Genomic DNA, 15,262 nt, shown 5'->3' with positions numbered 1-15,262 from the left:
GAGAGAGAGGGAGACACAGAATCGGAAGCAGGCTCCAGGCTCTGAGCGATCAGCCCAGAGCCCGACGTGGGGCTCGAACTCACGGACCGCGAGATCGTGACCCGAGCTGAAGCTGGACGCTTAACCGACTGAGCCACCTAGGCGCCCCAAGAAATATAGTTTCTAATACAATGCAAATGACAAACAGATACATGAACATTTTGTAAAGTTCACCTTGGGCACTCCATTATCTGATAACTGGCAGTTTAATTTCAACTTCAGACCCAACTGTTTGGAATTATCAAAAAATAAAACACCCCACACATATGAAAACTGGACGCAGCGAATGAAAGAGAATGTAACGATTTATTAAATATTTTTAATGAAACCATTATCAGAGAAGTAGAAAAACAGTCGAGGTTTTGTTTAAAAAAAATTACTCAAACTAGTGTTCATATTGGAGTGTTTCTGTTGTTTTTAATGTAGAATAAGACACATAACATTCCATGCTGAAGTTCATCTTTTTTTTAAGTTTACTTATTTATTTTGAGAGAGAGAGAGAACAAGTGGGGAAGGGGCAGAAAGAGAGAGAGAGAATCCCAAGCAGGCTCTGCACCACCAGTTGCAGAACTTGATGCAGTGCTCAAACTCACGAACTGAGAGATCACAACCTGAGCTGCAGTTGGACGCTTACCCGACTGAGCCACCCAGGCATCCCTGAAGCTTATCTTTTAAATACAAAGTATGTGCTCTGCCCGTTACAGCAGAATCGCATGAATTTAGTTTTCAGTTCCTCCATATTTTCAGAGCAGCAGTAAGACAAGTCTCAGAATCATCATGAGGCTGGATTAAGATAAAAGAAAGGCAAAGAGCAGGTCACGCTTACATGGCATAAGACAGGTTAGTATGTTCACCAAACCCGTACTATTACTAAACTTTGGCTTCCAGGGTTCTCTCTTGCTTCTCCTTGGAGCAGGGGTGATCTCGTTATCCCTGTACTGGAACTTCCCAGACCCAGCTGGATTAGCTACTTAAAAATGTTGATTGACTGCATGAGCAAACTCAGAACTCATTGTTCTGAAAATCTGGGATGAACCTTTATAAGAGAAAGGTTTGGAAAGAAACGCCTTTCATAAACTAGTAAAGGCAAGTGGCTTGAAAAAAATAATGAAGGAGCAATTCTGGGGTGTTATTATTATAATCTCAGCTACTTTCCATTGACTGGGGTCTTGTCTTCTTGACCCAAAAACCCTGCTTCTGATTCTTTCTATCACTAAATATAATTTTTAGAACATAGCCATCACTGGAAGGCAGTCCTTTGTAATCACATTTCTCCCTGACACCCACCCCCAACCAAGCCATAAACATTATACATAGCCACACCAGAAATTTCTATAGTAAAGTAGAAAGGAGAAAATCAGTCATTGCATTACCACCTAGTGATAAACACTATTAACAGTGTGAAGTATTTCCTTCCTATCTTGGTTTTTTATACAAACTTTTGAGATCACACTATATTTGGTTGTTTATTTTGTTTTTATCTCCTATTGTATCATTCTAATTTTCTAATAGAAAATAGATTTTCTAATGCCACTAAACAGTTTTTGAAAACAGTGCACGTAATGCCTGCTCAGTATTTCATTAAGTAGACAAAACATGTATTGAAACATTTCCTTATTGGTGAAGATTTTTAAAAATGTTTATTTATTTTGAAAGAGACAGAGAGGGAGAGGGAGGGAGGGACAGAAAGAGGGAGAGAGAGAATCCCAAGCAGGCTCCATCCATGTTGCCAGCACAGAGCCTGACATGGGGAGAACCGTGAGATCATGACCTGAGCCTAAATCAAGAGCTAGATGTTTAATCAACTGAGCCACCCAGACACTCCTCAAGTTGTTTCTAATTTTTCAATTCATCATGAGTTCCATTAGAAATAAAGTTGCAGGGGCACTTGGGTAGTTCAGTCAGTTGAGCGTCCAACTTCAGCTCAGGTCATAATCTCGCAGTTGGTGAGTTTGAGCCCCACACCAGGCTTGCTACTTGTCAGCCTGTCAGTGTAGAGCCTGCTTCAGATCCTCTGTCCCCATCTCTCCGACTCTCCCCCACTTGTGCTCTCCCAAAAATAAATATTTTTTAAAAAAAGAAAAAGAAATAAAGAAATGAAGTTGCAATAAACATCAGTCTTTGTATACATTTCATTCTTTCTTTGGAAATTCCAAAGTAAAAAAGTAAAAATGTGTAACAAAGGAAATGCACATGTTGAAGGCTTTCAACATAATAAAGACAGCTTCCAGGAAGAACTAAAAATGTTACCTGTAAATTTTTACTTGGTAATATGCTTAATCTCATGGATAGAATTACTAGGATCAAAATAAGAGAAACCAGAGGTTCCCTGTTATCTTTTTAAAAAATATTAACTTTCTTCCCTTAAAAACTCAAAATAAGTGTAGCAGACTATCACTATAACACTCTAAGACTGAGTATCAGATTGAAATGAATACATTTACTGTTTCAGATGAGTAAATCTTGAGGAAAAATGAGGCTGAATTTAGTTCTTTATTCTGAAAAAGGTAGGCGAGTATATGTGCTCAGATACTATAGCAACCCTACGTGTACTCCACAAAAATGTTCATTGGTACATCAATACCAAAGACTGACTGAATACATGATATTTTAAGGTTTTACAGTCACGCTTACTGTCATAAAAATTACTTTGACCTTTCAAATTAAAACTGACTCCTGCCAAAAAGTCAGCACTTCAAAATTATGGCAGAAGAAAGCACAGATCAAAATAGTTTTTCTTACCTTAAACCTGCAACCAGACCAGCTGGCATGATTTTCTTGGATCTCTTATACCTCACGCCCATTATGGTGGCCAGGAAGAAAGCTGTAACTACAAACCAAACCAATGCATGAACTGCAGTTTCAAACACATTCTCAATGCTTGCTTATGAAAAAAAAAATGCATATCATTTCAGCTTTTTAATAGAACTATTATGTGTAGGTACTGAGTTGCTATCTTCTTAAAAAGATAAAGTGCTCTATTAAAAGACTTTATGAGGGGTGCCTGGGTGGCTCAGTCGGTTGAGCGGCCGACTTCGGCTCGGGTCATGATCTCACGGTCCGTGAGTTCGAGCCCCGCGTCGGGCTCTGTGCTGACAGCTCAGAGCCTGGAGCCTGTTTCGGATTCTGTGTCTCCCTCTCTCTGACCCTCCCCCGTTCATGCTCTGTCTCTCTCTGTCTCAAAAATAAATAAAGGTTAAAAAAAAATTTTTTTAAAAGACTTTATGAATTAGCTTATTGAAAAGGTTGTTGAGTAAATAAGCATGTTAAAATCTATTCCTGAAATATCTTCAAAATAAAAAGTCTTGGTCTAACTTAAATGTCTAGGAAGGCTAGGACTGCGTCTTACTCAACTTTCCTCAGGAACACTTGGCGGTATGTCTGGATCCACAAGGGGAAATCGAATAAATGCTTAGTTAACTGAAAGTAAAGAAAATAATTGGTATCTTTTTTTAAAAGTAAGACTTAATGAATAAAAAAAAAATACTAGGAAAAAAGGCTGACTGTTTTTTTTTTTTTTTTTTTTTTTTTTTTTTTAATGTTTATTTATTTTTGAGACAGAGAGAGAGCATGAACGGGGGAGGGGCAGAGAGAGAGGGAGACACAGAATCCGAAGCAGGCTCCAGGCTCTGAGCCATCAGCCCAGAGCCCGACGCGGGGCTCAAACTCACGGACCGTGAGATCGTGACCTGAGTTGAAGTCGGACGCTTAACTGACTGAGCCACCCAGGCGCCCCAGGCTGACTGTTTTTAATGTGCAGCATTCAATTTTGGGAAATTGATGCCTGGAGACTAAATAACAATCATCTAGGTAATAATATTAAATTTAGAAGCATCATACCAGCCTTTTAGGAGCTGAACCAATATGGAGAGAGAAGCCGTTTTATTAGGGCACTGATGTCACAATTTAAGAACAGCTTTCAGGGTGCCTGAGTGGCTCAGTCGGTTAAGCATCTGATTTCAGCTCAGGTCATGATATCACAGCTTGTGAGTTTGAGCCCTGTGCTGGGCTCTGTGCTGACAGCTCAGAGCCTGGAGCCTGCTTCAGAGTCTTTGTCTCACTCTCTCTCTGCCCCTCCCCTGCTCATGCTCTGTCTCTCTCTTCTTCAAAAATAAATGAACATTAAAAAAAAAATTATAAAAAAATATTAAAAAGAACAGCTTTCAAGGAACAATTGCTTGCTGATATAAAAAAAATGATGATAAATATATGTGAAGTACTTAAACACACGAGGATAAAAAGCCTAGTATATCCACATCTTGCTGATATGTTTCTTCCTTTGATACAATTTCATTATTAAAAACTATCCCTAGAGGTGCCTGGGCGGCTCAGTCAGTTAAGCAACTGACTTTGGCTCAGGTCATGATCTCTCGGTTCGTGAGTTCGAGCCCTGCATCAGGCTCTGTGCTGACAGCCCAGAGCCTGGAGCCTGCTTCAGATTGTGTGTCTCCCTTTTTCTCTGCCCCTCCCCTGCTCATTCTCTGTCTCTGTCTCTCAAAAATAAACATTAAAAAAAATTTTTTTTAACTATCCCTACCTCCCGTTTCAAACAAAGAAAAAAGTAACACACTAAGTCTCTTTCTCTCCCTCAAATACTAAACTAATACAGTTTGTCTTCATTTGTATTTTCTTCCATAACCCACCAGGGCACTTTGAATAATGATCCAATTAAATAGAGACAATTTCCAAACCTCCACTGTATTTCAAGCTGGACTACAGAAATCCGAGCATCCCGGGCCTTTAAATACACATGGGTTTCCATTTTCACTGTGGACATTCCCCTACTAAACCCAACAGGGGAAGAAGCTAAAAAAGAGTCAGCCTTGGTTTTTTAGATTAAGTCTTAAGGAAAAAAAACAGGATCTAAAAGCTGTTTGTGAATTAAATAATGTGAGGCTGTCCCTTTTTAGGTATTTTAATAGCAACATGAGAACTATGCTAATATGCACTTAGGGAAGTTAACATAAAATCTAGCCATAATTCCTTTAATTTTATAATTTTATTTTTCTAGTAATAAGTTTCACAGAAATATGTTCTGTGTTTGAAAGCTTGGTAGCAATATCCTCATTTTTGATTTGGTCTGTCTAGAAAGGAACAAGAATTGTGTTCAGTCTTGACATATGCATATGCACTTGCCATGTAACTGCGTGTTTTCTTTTTATATATATATATATATATATATATATATATATATTTAATGTTTATTTATTTTTGAGACAGAGAGAGACAGAGCATGAATGGGGGAGGGTCAGAGAGAGGGAGACACAGAATCTGAAACAGGCTCCAGGCTCTGAGCTGTCAGCACAGAGCCCGACATGGGGCTCGAACTCACGGACCACAAGATCATGACCTGAGCCGAAGTCGGCCGCTTAACCAACTGAGCCACCCAGGCGCCCCTAACTGCATGTTTTCTAGTGTACCTGGTATAGGGTATTAAAAAAAACACTCCCAAGGTTTGACCCTTCAGAAGTGGAAAAAAATGCCTTACTTACACAGTGACAGTTTTACATCTCGCTTGTCATTTGAGACTCGGTAAGCTCCATAGCCAGCCAAAAATCCAACAAAAAGACCAGCGATCAAAGATGGAACACCACCTGGGAAAAAAATGGGCTCAGAAAGAGAAATCCCAAATGAAAGGAATTCCTTCCATTCCTTCAAGTATGATACATGCACCTTCAAATGTATTTCTACATTTGGCACTGTAACTAGACAAAGCCAAATTAAATATTAGTCTACTCATGAACAGTTTCTAAGATTTGACTGTTCCCTGCTGAACCTGAAATGCAAGGCAGAGGAATCCCGAATACACAGCAATGCCAGGGTTAGACATGGCTGTATGCCAGTGATGCTGTGAACAAGATACACAAGTCATTGCGTCACAGAGCTCACTCTATTGAGAATCTCAGATTGGAATCCATTGGGGTAGGGTCAGGGCATCTTTAGTTTAAAAATATCTATAGGAAATTCAGATTGCAGCCAGGGTTAAACCATTGCAGCAATGAGCACACGCATGCAACACACACATACACACACACACATACAGAGCAGCATCCTGAATGAGAAGCCATAGGCACTAGGTTCTATTCCTAATTCTTCCATTTGTTGCCTGCAGGACTTTGGCTAAGTCACTTAGTCCTCTGAGTTTTGTCAGCTGCAAAACAGAGTTAATAATATCATCTGTGTCAAATATATAATGGCTTAGAATGTTACAGTTGGAGGTATTAAATTCTTCATTGTTCCTCCCTTCCCGCAAATCTATTTTGCAAACACGGCAACATGATCTCTTAAAAGCATATATCTGGACAGGTCACTCCCCTAATTGAAAACCTTCAATGCTTCCCACTACGCTTAGGGAAAAATTCAAGTCTGCTCTATTATTGGAGCCTTGGCCTTCTTTCAGTTCCTTGAATATGTCAAACTCTTTATTCCTCATGGCTTCTAGGCACGCTGTTCCTTGCCTGGACTGCTCTTCCCTGCACTATTCACCTCGCCAACTGCCGCTCACCTCCAGATGTCTTTGTAAGTGTTAGCTCCTCAGAGATGTCTTCTGTGATTCACTATTCTGAATGAGGACCCCCGTCAAAGTTTCCTACTATTCGTCATCATATATTTGTACACCTGCCTGTATATTTAAGGTCAGCCCCCTGACTTGCTTGTGAGCACTATCTCTTTTTTGCTCACTGATGTTTTCCAGGGCCTGACATAGTGCTGGCTACTTAGCAGCACTAGATAAATACTGACAAAACGCATGCCTGGGAACTCCCTGTTAGGGGTCATATTTAAGCAGAAGATATCAGATTAGAAAAGAGTTAAGGGGACTTAAGTATTTTCTGAAACACTTGACTAGGTCACCTTTATTAAGGTGTCTTCTCAACTCGAGATCTATGACTCTTTTCTGTATTTCCTGATGATTTCTGCACTGCTAAGATCCTCCCGACCTTAAGTATGTGGAGGTGGGAGTGGTGGCATCTGCACCCAAGTCTTGGTGATGTCAGGCAGCAAACAGTGGGGACAGGAATGCACACTAGCAGCCCACGTGAATGAGAACCAGGAAGGCTCCTGGGAGAATTCATCCTGCATGAGGAAGGAGCTGGGACCATGGGCTCTACCTCATAACAAAGCCATGGCTAGTGGAAGGGAGAAAGATCCTGCAAAAAAGCTCACTGTCTATGGTGGGGCTACGAAAAAAGAAGTTCCAAGCTCTGCCCTGCATCCCCTTCCCCCCAGTGCTGACCTGGCTGGGGCAGCCTTGGTAGGGGAGTTTTCAAAGGAACTGAAAGGTACACATGGGGGCCTCCCTCCCTCAGAGCAGGACACCAGCTCTCCTGCTCCCCTCCTCCAGAGGGGCTGCTGTGCCCTGACTTTGAACTAGAGTAGGATGGTGTGAAGCCAGGTTCAGTCCTGGTATAGGAGAAGGCCAAGTGAGCCTTCTGGCCATCTTTAGCTTTGGGCACTGGCCACCTGGCTCAGAAAGAGCCTCAAAATCATAGTGTCTCCCTGGCTATGCACTTCTCTAGGGACTTATATGGGAGAGGGGTGAACCCAGAACTCAGTGCTCAGCATCCTGCCACTGTGCTGCCTCTTTCCACTTTCTCTGCTCCCAGCAAGAAAAGAAATCTCAGTCCCTCACTTTGATCCATACTATGTCAGGCAGCTGGTCTAGTACAGGATTCAGATATACTTGTCTTCTTACCAAACATCTTTTGGACATCACATCATTAACCTACCCAACATTGTTCTTTTTCTTTTTTTAATTTTTATTTTTTAACGTTTATTCATTTTTGAGAGACAGAGAGAGACAGAGCATGAGTAGGGGAGGGGCAGAGAGAGAGGGAGACTCAGAATGCGAAGCAGGCTCCAGGCTCTGAGCTATCAGCACAGAGCCCAACGCGGGGCTGGAACTCACAAACTGCGAGATCATGACCTGAGGTGAAGTCGGACACTCAACCGACTGAGCCACCCAGGCACCCCCAACATTATTCTTAATAACTGTCCCTTGGAATGGTCTCCTGACCCAAGTGCACAGGATTCATGTCTCGGGAAGATGTAAGTAAAATCAGAAAGCATCGACTCACTTTATACAAAAGTTCTAAGACATCAAGACCACAAGCAGCTTAGAATATAATACAGAATACAAAACTAGGAAAAGGTATTTTGCTCCACTGGCCCATAGACCCTCCTACTGGCAGGACAGTAACAACAGAAACAACAAGGGTATTAAACCTTTCTTCTGGGCCAGGCACTGTGTGAAATGTGTTACATGCATTATCTTATTTCATCCTAATGAATTAATATACAAATGAGGGATTCAACCCAAAAGCTAAAACAATTCACACGAGTATCTGAGATAGTAAGCAGTAGTGTCATGAGGAGAATCTAGGAATGCTTAGTTCTGTGGCCTGTGTGCTCTTAACCTACATTATACAAGAGTGGGCTTCTTTGTGAACACATGCCCCCAGGAGCTTCCCAGATCACTTATTTGGGGGCTCTTGTAGGAGGCCAAGCAACCATATTGTGTAGCTGAGCAACAAGCACGTGCCCTCAGAGACCTTACAGCGAATGTGATTTCATTTGTTCCTGAAGAGATCTGGGGTAGAATGTAAAATAATCCTTGTCTCTCTGCCCCTCCTCCACCCCTAGCTGCCCCAACACACACACAGCCTTCTTCCCACCCCTCTAAGAGGCAGGCAAAAATGTCCAGGTGTGCTCTTCTGTTCCGTAACAAGAAGTTATTTAGACACATCTTTGACAAGGGAAATGTTTTTCAGTAACAATCCTATCAGAATTTTAAACTCAGTCCTCCTTAAAGTAGATTATAAAACATGAACTTTTGAGTAGTGGTTTACAGGTCTTTGGTGCGATGATTTTTTCATCAAATACATATCCACGATGCTACACATATTGAGAGAGAAAATAAGAATAACAAACAAAAGTCTAAGTGATTTACAGGCTCTTGGAAATCTTAGAAAATAATGTTTTGGGGCTCCTGGATGGCTCAGTTGGTTAAGCATCCAACTTCGGCTCAGGTCATGATCTCATGATTCGTGGGTTCAAGCCCCGCATCGGGCTCTGTGCTGACAGCTCAGAGCCTGGAGCCTGCTTTGGATTCTGTGTGTGTGTCTCTCTCTCTCTAACCCCTCCCTTGTTCACACACACACACTCTCTCTCTCTCTCAAGAATAAATAAACATTAAAAAGAAAAGAAAATAATCTGTTTAAACCTGCCACCTCTGAGTCCCTACAGAGACCTGTGCTTCTGGCCTTGGACTTTTTAGCAATCTCTAAATAAGGAGTAACTCTAATAACTCTGTAGACCTGGCTTTTTCACTCAAGTTGAAGTCCACCAATGTCACAAATATAACACTCTTTGAAATATAACTTCATTTTTAAAATTTCATGAAAATATAAGAAACAGAAATATGAGACACCATGATTAAAAATACTTCTACCTTAAAACAAAGCAAAATATGAAACTTGGCCTTTTATTTTTCTCCATGAAAGCCCTTTGATTTATCAACTGGGTTTCTTCTTCTTTTGGATACAGATGAAGAGACAACTTCAGATATGATACCTAAGTATTTGACAAATTTTCCTCTGCAAAACATAATCTCAACATAAGTCAGTTTTTGATACCGTGAGTATGTAAACGAATGAAAATATTCCTTTGATAATAAGCACATAGCCCTGAGGTAGTTAAATCAATTAATTATGTAATTGATAATGATGGGTGAAGAGAGACCCAGAAAGCCAGGCTAGAATGCTCTGTCACACCCAGCCCCACTTCCCTCTATGGCTCCCTTCCACACACGACATGCTGGTCCTCAGCCACCTCTAGGACATCTTTAGCTTCTTGTCTTACTTACAAACCCTCAGATAATTTTAGCACAATCACCAACCCCCCACCAAGTCCCTTTGATGAAAAATATGGTTAGGGCTTACCTCTCCGCTTATATCCCAAAATGCTTCCAAAAGTCACAAGGGCCGCATAACCAAAACCAATCAGGTCCATTGGCAAGGTTGCAATTCTAAAGCTGGGGAAAGGGATAAGTTTTACAAAATAAAAAGAACTGGGAGCAGTATATGTATATAAAAATGATACACATTTCACAGAATTACAGAGATTAATTTCTCTAATCTACTAAAAAAAGGAAAGCTCAGTCAAAGACATCCACACATAATCAATAGTAAATCATGGGCGCCTGGGTGGCTCAGTCGGTTGAGTGTCCAATTTTGGCTCAGGTCATGATCTTGCAGTCCATGAGTTCCAACCACACGCCAGGCACTCTGCTGACAGCTCAGAGCCTGGGATCTGCTTGGATTCTGTGTCTCCCTCTCTCTCTGCCCCTCCCCCATTCATGCTCTGTCTCTCTCTGTTTCAAAAATAAACAATTTAAAAAAAAAATTTAAAAATCAGTAGTAAATCACTGAAGAATATTAATGAAACCTCGCACAAAATTAAGTGATCTATGAGAATATCTTATCGTGCCTCATAGCAGCAGTTGAAACGTATCCAGGGGTGAGAAGCTCCATTAAAATCCTGCCCAGGAGTCTATAAGATGTCAGAGAAAGTGTGCTGGCTACAGGCTGGAGATATGGGTACTGGCACTAGCAGGTTGTTGGCCCTTGGACTATGCCCCATCCCTGATGTCAACTCGCCCCAAAGCAAGGGGAGTAGACGAGATGTTCCTTGCAGCTTTCAAATTTCTGATTCCTAGTAGTGCTTTACGTATCTTAATGCTTTTACATCTGTATTTCCTCCGTGGGGAAAATATCTTTGTACATACAAGGAATAGCGTATGAGATTTCTTTGTAGTTTTATAGTGTTTTCACTGCTCACCATTTAAGTTAACCTGGTCTCTTAACCTCTGTACCAACTGGGAACAAACTGACCCAGAAGAACAGAAGAGAGGAAGCCAGAAGTTAGTGTGAGAAAGGGTCTGCAGGGAGGGAATTTGAGGTCCAGGAGATGATGGCACTGAGGAGGCACTAGTGAAAAATCCTCAATATCCATGGGAAGCAGAATTAAAAGAGAAGAACTCATCTTCTCTGTCCAAGAAATGGTGCTACAGGATTGAACACAAAGGAAGGACCTGTGTTCAAAAACCATTGTCAACTGAATGATATGAACACATAATAATAATGGGGATGAAGATGTTTTGGAGCAATTACCATTCGAGAGCCTTACATCAACACATTTAATTATTACTACAACCCTCTTAGGTAAGTGCTATCATTATTATCCCTGCTTTCCAGATAAGCAGACTGAGGCACAGAAAAGGCCAGCAATACTCCTGAGGCCACACAGCAGAACCAAGATTACAGACTCAGAGAAGTCTCATTTCTAACCACTAGCAATAATACCTCTGATAACTGAGTTAGCTGTTTGACAAAAGTGAATGTGCAAATAAAACTAATGTTCTTCAGAGTTTTTAAATTCTGGATCAGTCACTTCTGTTTGGTCTCGCTGCTTAAAGCTGTGGCCTTCCATTGGGTGACTTACCATCTTCAGCCCTATGAGCTTCTCATGGTCAGTCCTACCTCCTGTCTTCCCCAAGAATTAATCATATTCCACAATGTACGCTTGCCTCCAAACCTGATGTCACTACTTACTAGCTATGTTACATTAGGCATGTTCCCTAATTTCTCTGCAATTCAGTGTCTCCATCTGTAAAATAGGGATAATAAAATTACCTACCTCACAGAGTTGTGTTAATCAAATGAGATACTAGTGTAAAGTGCTTAGAACAAAGCCTGGCACATACTGAGAACTCAACAAATGCTAGCTGTTCTAATCATGATCATTCTTCTCTTTCACCTTTACACTCATTTTGGGGTTTGACATGTGTAAGGCCATAACTATAACAGCACACTGACAAATAACTGAGGTAGTGTGAATTTATGATTCAGGTATTCAATGAATCAAACCATAATATTACAACTTATACTGAATTCCACTTCACAACTATTGGGTGTCTTCTTTGTGCAAGGTAGTAGGAAGCAATGGAAAGCCCTTGGACTTGGCTCTGGTCTTCCAGGACTTGCAGTGCTGCACAGCAGAGGAGGCAGATGTGTTAATGAACCCTAAGAGGAGACGCATGGGCACCATAACAAGCAGTGGTGCCTAATGAGACATGGGAGCCTAATGAAGGATTCCTATAGCAAGTGCGGTCCCAGCTGGGACCTTAGGCAGAGGAGTGAGCCAAGTGAAAAGGATGGCAAGGAAGGGTGTGTTCTAGGCAGCCGGGAGAACATGTGCAAAAGCCCAGGGGCACGAGAAAGCATGGCATGTTTTCAAAATGGACGGGGCTGGTGAAAAAGACAGGGCCAGGACACATGTAAACCCTATAAAGGGAGGCTGGGTTCTGTCTCAAGGGTGGTAAGGGATGAATGAAGGGAGCCTCATAACCAGACTTAATTCCAGCAAGTGCTTCCTGGCTGCAGTAGTGGGAGATGGATGGAGTGAGGCAGGAAAATAAGCTAAGCAAGAGATGATGGCAGCCTGGCCTAGAGACATGGCAACGAGGGTGGGTCAGATTTGAGAGAGGATCAGGAAATAGAATCAATAAGTCTGGATGTGGGAGTGTCAGGGGTGGGGGTGGGAGGATAAGTCAGAGATGACTCATCTCTAGGTCTCTGGCTTGGACCACTAGGAAGGAGAGGTGGGAGGCAGGTGAGCCTTGAAGCTATTCTGAGACAAGGAGCACTAGAACAGCAGGAGGCATGTGGTGGCAGGAGGAGGCAGGTCACCAGGAATGATGGGACCTATTTGAGACATAATCTAAGATGCCTGACACACAGTGAGGAAAACACACTTATATAAAGATCTGAAGCTTATGAGAGATCACTCATCATGAGGTAGTAATTTGGGGATCTGATTTTCTCCTTAAGCCAACCACCTGGCATAAAAGGCTGATTCTTCTCCCTCCTCTGAGCCCCCAGCTCTTCTTCTGACTCTCTCCTGGGGCCCCACCCCTTTCTACCTGGTGTAGTTAGTTAGGTTGGGCTCCCCTCCGTATCTCCCTCCAAGCCAGTCAAACTCCTCCAGGGCTAAGCTCAAGTCCAGTTCATCTTCCTCCTCCCCACAGCACAAACCTCACTGCCATGCACAAGGCAGGTGTTTAGAAAATACTTGAATGAATGCATGAGTGACCCAAAGGAACAACTGCCTGAAGGAAGACATTCTGTAAGTGAGCCTCAGGATAGCTCTATTGCCAGGATACAGCCTGTTCCTTTAATCTCTTTACTGAACTGAGTGTTCTGAGGAGGCAAAACAAATCTATTCCCAATCCTTGTAAGATGTCTCTATACTCACAGGGAAAATGTAGACAAAAAGCAATCACCCCTCTTGCTCCATTTCCATGGCAAGACCATATGACCTGCCCAAAACTACACATGAAAGTGATGGAAGTGGGAGACGATGTGCGATGTGCGCTTTGCATCACATGCTCCCATCGCAAACGCTATGCCGGCCGGGCACTTGGAAAGGCCAGAAAGCATCTTGGGTGCAATGCAGCAAAATGACTTACTGCACCGCGTACAAAACCAGATGACAGGGCCCTGCCTTGCCCCTAAACCTCCAAAATTTAGGGAACCCGCTAAGAGATTTTTCCGTAAGCTACTATGTAAAAAGCTACCTATCTTTGTACTCGCTGGGGCTCGAAAGACATTTTCGACTGAAGTCTGGGTGGTACTGGGAAGGTTAAAACTATTTTTGCAATGGTCCGAGAGCCCCATCCCTTCCCCACCTCTTCCTAGCTCCAGGAAAGTAGGAAGGAGGACAGGTGGGAGATTCGGGACCACGGAAGGAAGAAATCTGGGGAATCCCCAAGAGATGGAGCGAAGCGATCCCTGGAAGAAGCAGCCTCCCTCCCCTGCAAAATCCTCCCAAGGTCCTCAGCATCTTTGCTTAGAGCAGTGCCTTTACAAGAAAATTCAGGGGAGGACGTTCTCGACTGCGAGGTGTACAGCTCACCAGCAGCCCCGAGCCCTCCCCGCGGATCATAAGTGAAATCTCAGGGGCCAGCTGCAGGCTAACTTCGTACCTGGTATCCGGAAGCGGTCCCCGCTGCCAGCGCCTCCCGACTCTGCGCGCTACCTTCCCGCACTTGGCCCGGGCCGCTTGTTCCGGGAGGCGCCTTCCCTGCAGCGCGCATGCGCCACGGCCTGCCCTCTCCGCTGGGTGTGCCCAGCGCAGGCTCGCGGGGCTGAACAGAGGAGGCCAGTCAGCTATCCCGTCACCTGCTAGGTCAGCCGGGCTGGGCTGGGGTGGGCTTTAGACTCTGGCCCTTAGCCAGGGGTTGGGCGGGGAGGAGAAGCATCCGCAGAGAGTGGTTTGGGTGTAGCAGGGATCCTAGAAGGTGGAGTTTTAACTGTGAGGCTCATTCATCACTCAGGGGACACTTGGGGACCTCACAACAGCAACCTCGGCCTTTTACAAACTCGATTGTCCTCATTTTCAGTGTGGGGAGCTAAGGTTCAGACAGGTGAAATGATTTAGTTATCCACGGTGTCAGCTCCTAAGTGGGGTACAAAGATTAGAGTCCCAAGTTTATCTGGTTTCAAGGCCAGAGCAACCTCTATTATACTACCCTATCTACAAGGTCATGTAGATGTGGGGAGATCAGGATCCTGATTTTATACCTCAAGCCCAGGATTTGCCGGGCTTCAGTACATGAAGAGAAAGGTATAGACTGGCAGACTTGGAAAGCACTTTGAGTCATGTCCCAGGATAATCCCTGCCTAGGAATGAGCCTTAAATGGATTTAGAATTCGGCTTCCTGGCAACAGCTTCTCATCTCACGCCAGTTTTGCTGGGTAAGCCGCATACAGTAGCTCCAACCCAACCCTCTTCCATATAGAACAGCCCTTCATACATTGTCAGAAGGCGGTCATCTAGGAGTCATCAAGCAGCTCTAGGGGTGTTGCTGGACTGGGAATGACAGCAGAGTTTCTTAAAATTAAAAAAAAAAAAAACAACCCTAAGAATATACATTAAATCTTGTGAAATTTGTTTGCCGAACCTATTCCTTGTGCTTAAAAGTGCTTCAGGAAAGGAATGTAACTAACTTATGAGAAGTCTAAGTCCCAGGGAGTTAATATGATTGCTGAAGGTTCACAGGAGAGTTTATGACAGGCAATGGAATATGGAGGAGGGGGGAAGTGGTACCTAAAATTTGACTCTGAGTCCCAGCTGTCTTTTCCATCCCCTTCTATGTCCATCCTTA

General features: G+C 43.0%; 1 protein-coding gene across 1 annotated transcript; it reads right to left on the bottom strand.

Moving 5' to 3' along the window:
* Nucleotides 1–338: 338 nt before the first annotated feature.
* Nucleotides 339–14,215, bottom strand: TMEM14A (transmembrane protein 14A). Its single transcript, XM_058734242.1, has 5 exons — nucleotides 14,081–14,215; nucleotides 9,978–10,069; nucleotides 5,532–5,633; nucleotides 2,782–2,869; nucleotides 339–822 (listed from the first exon to the last, which is right to left on the bottom strand). Exons 2-5 carry the CDS (start codon nucleotides 10,045–10,047, stop codon nucleotides 783–785), a joined length of 300 nt encoding a protein of 99 aa, XP_058590225.1. The 5' UTR covers nucleotides 10,048–10,069; nucleotides 14,081–14,215; the 3' UTR covers nucleotides 339–782.
* Between the last annotated feature and the right edge of the window lie 1,047 nt (nucleotides 14,216–15,262).

Source organism: Neofelis nebulosa, chromosome 6, assembly GCF_028018385.1.
Source record: "Neofelis nebulosa isolate mNeoNeb1 chromosome 6, mNeoNeb1.pri, whole genome shotgun sequence".
Lineage (NCBI taxonomy): Eukaryota > Metazoa > Chordata > Mammalia > Carnivora > Felidae > Neofelis > Neofelis nebulosa.
The sequence above is the reverse complement of the archived record's forward strand: the minus strand, read 5'-3'. Positions and strand labels throughout refer to the sequence as shown.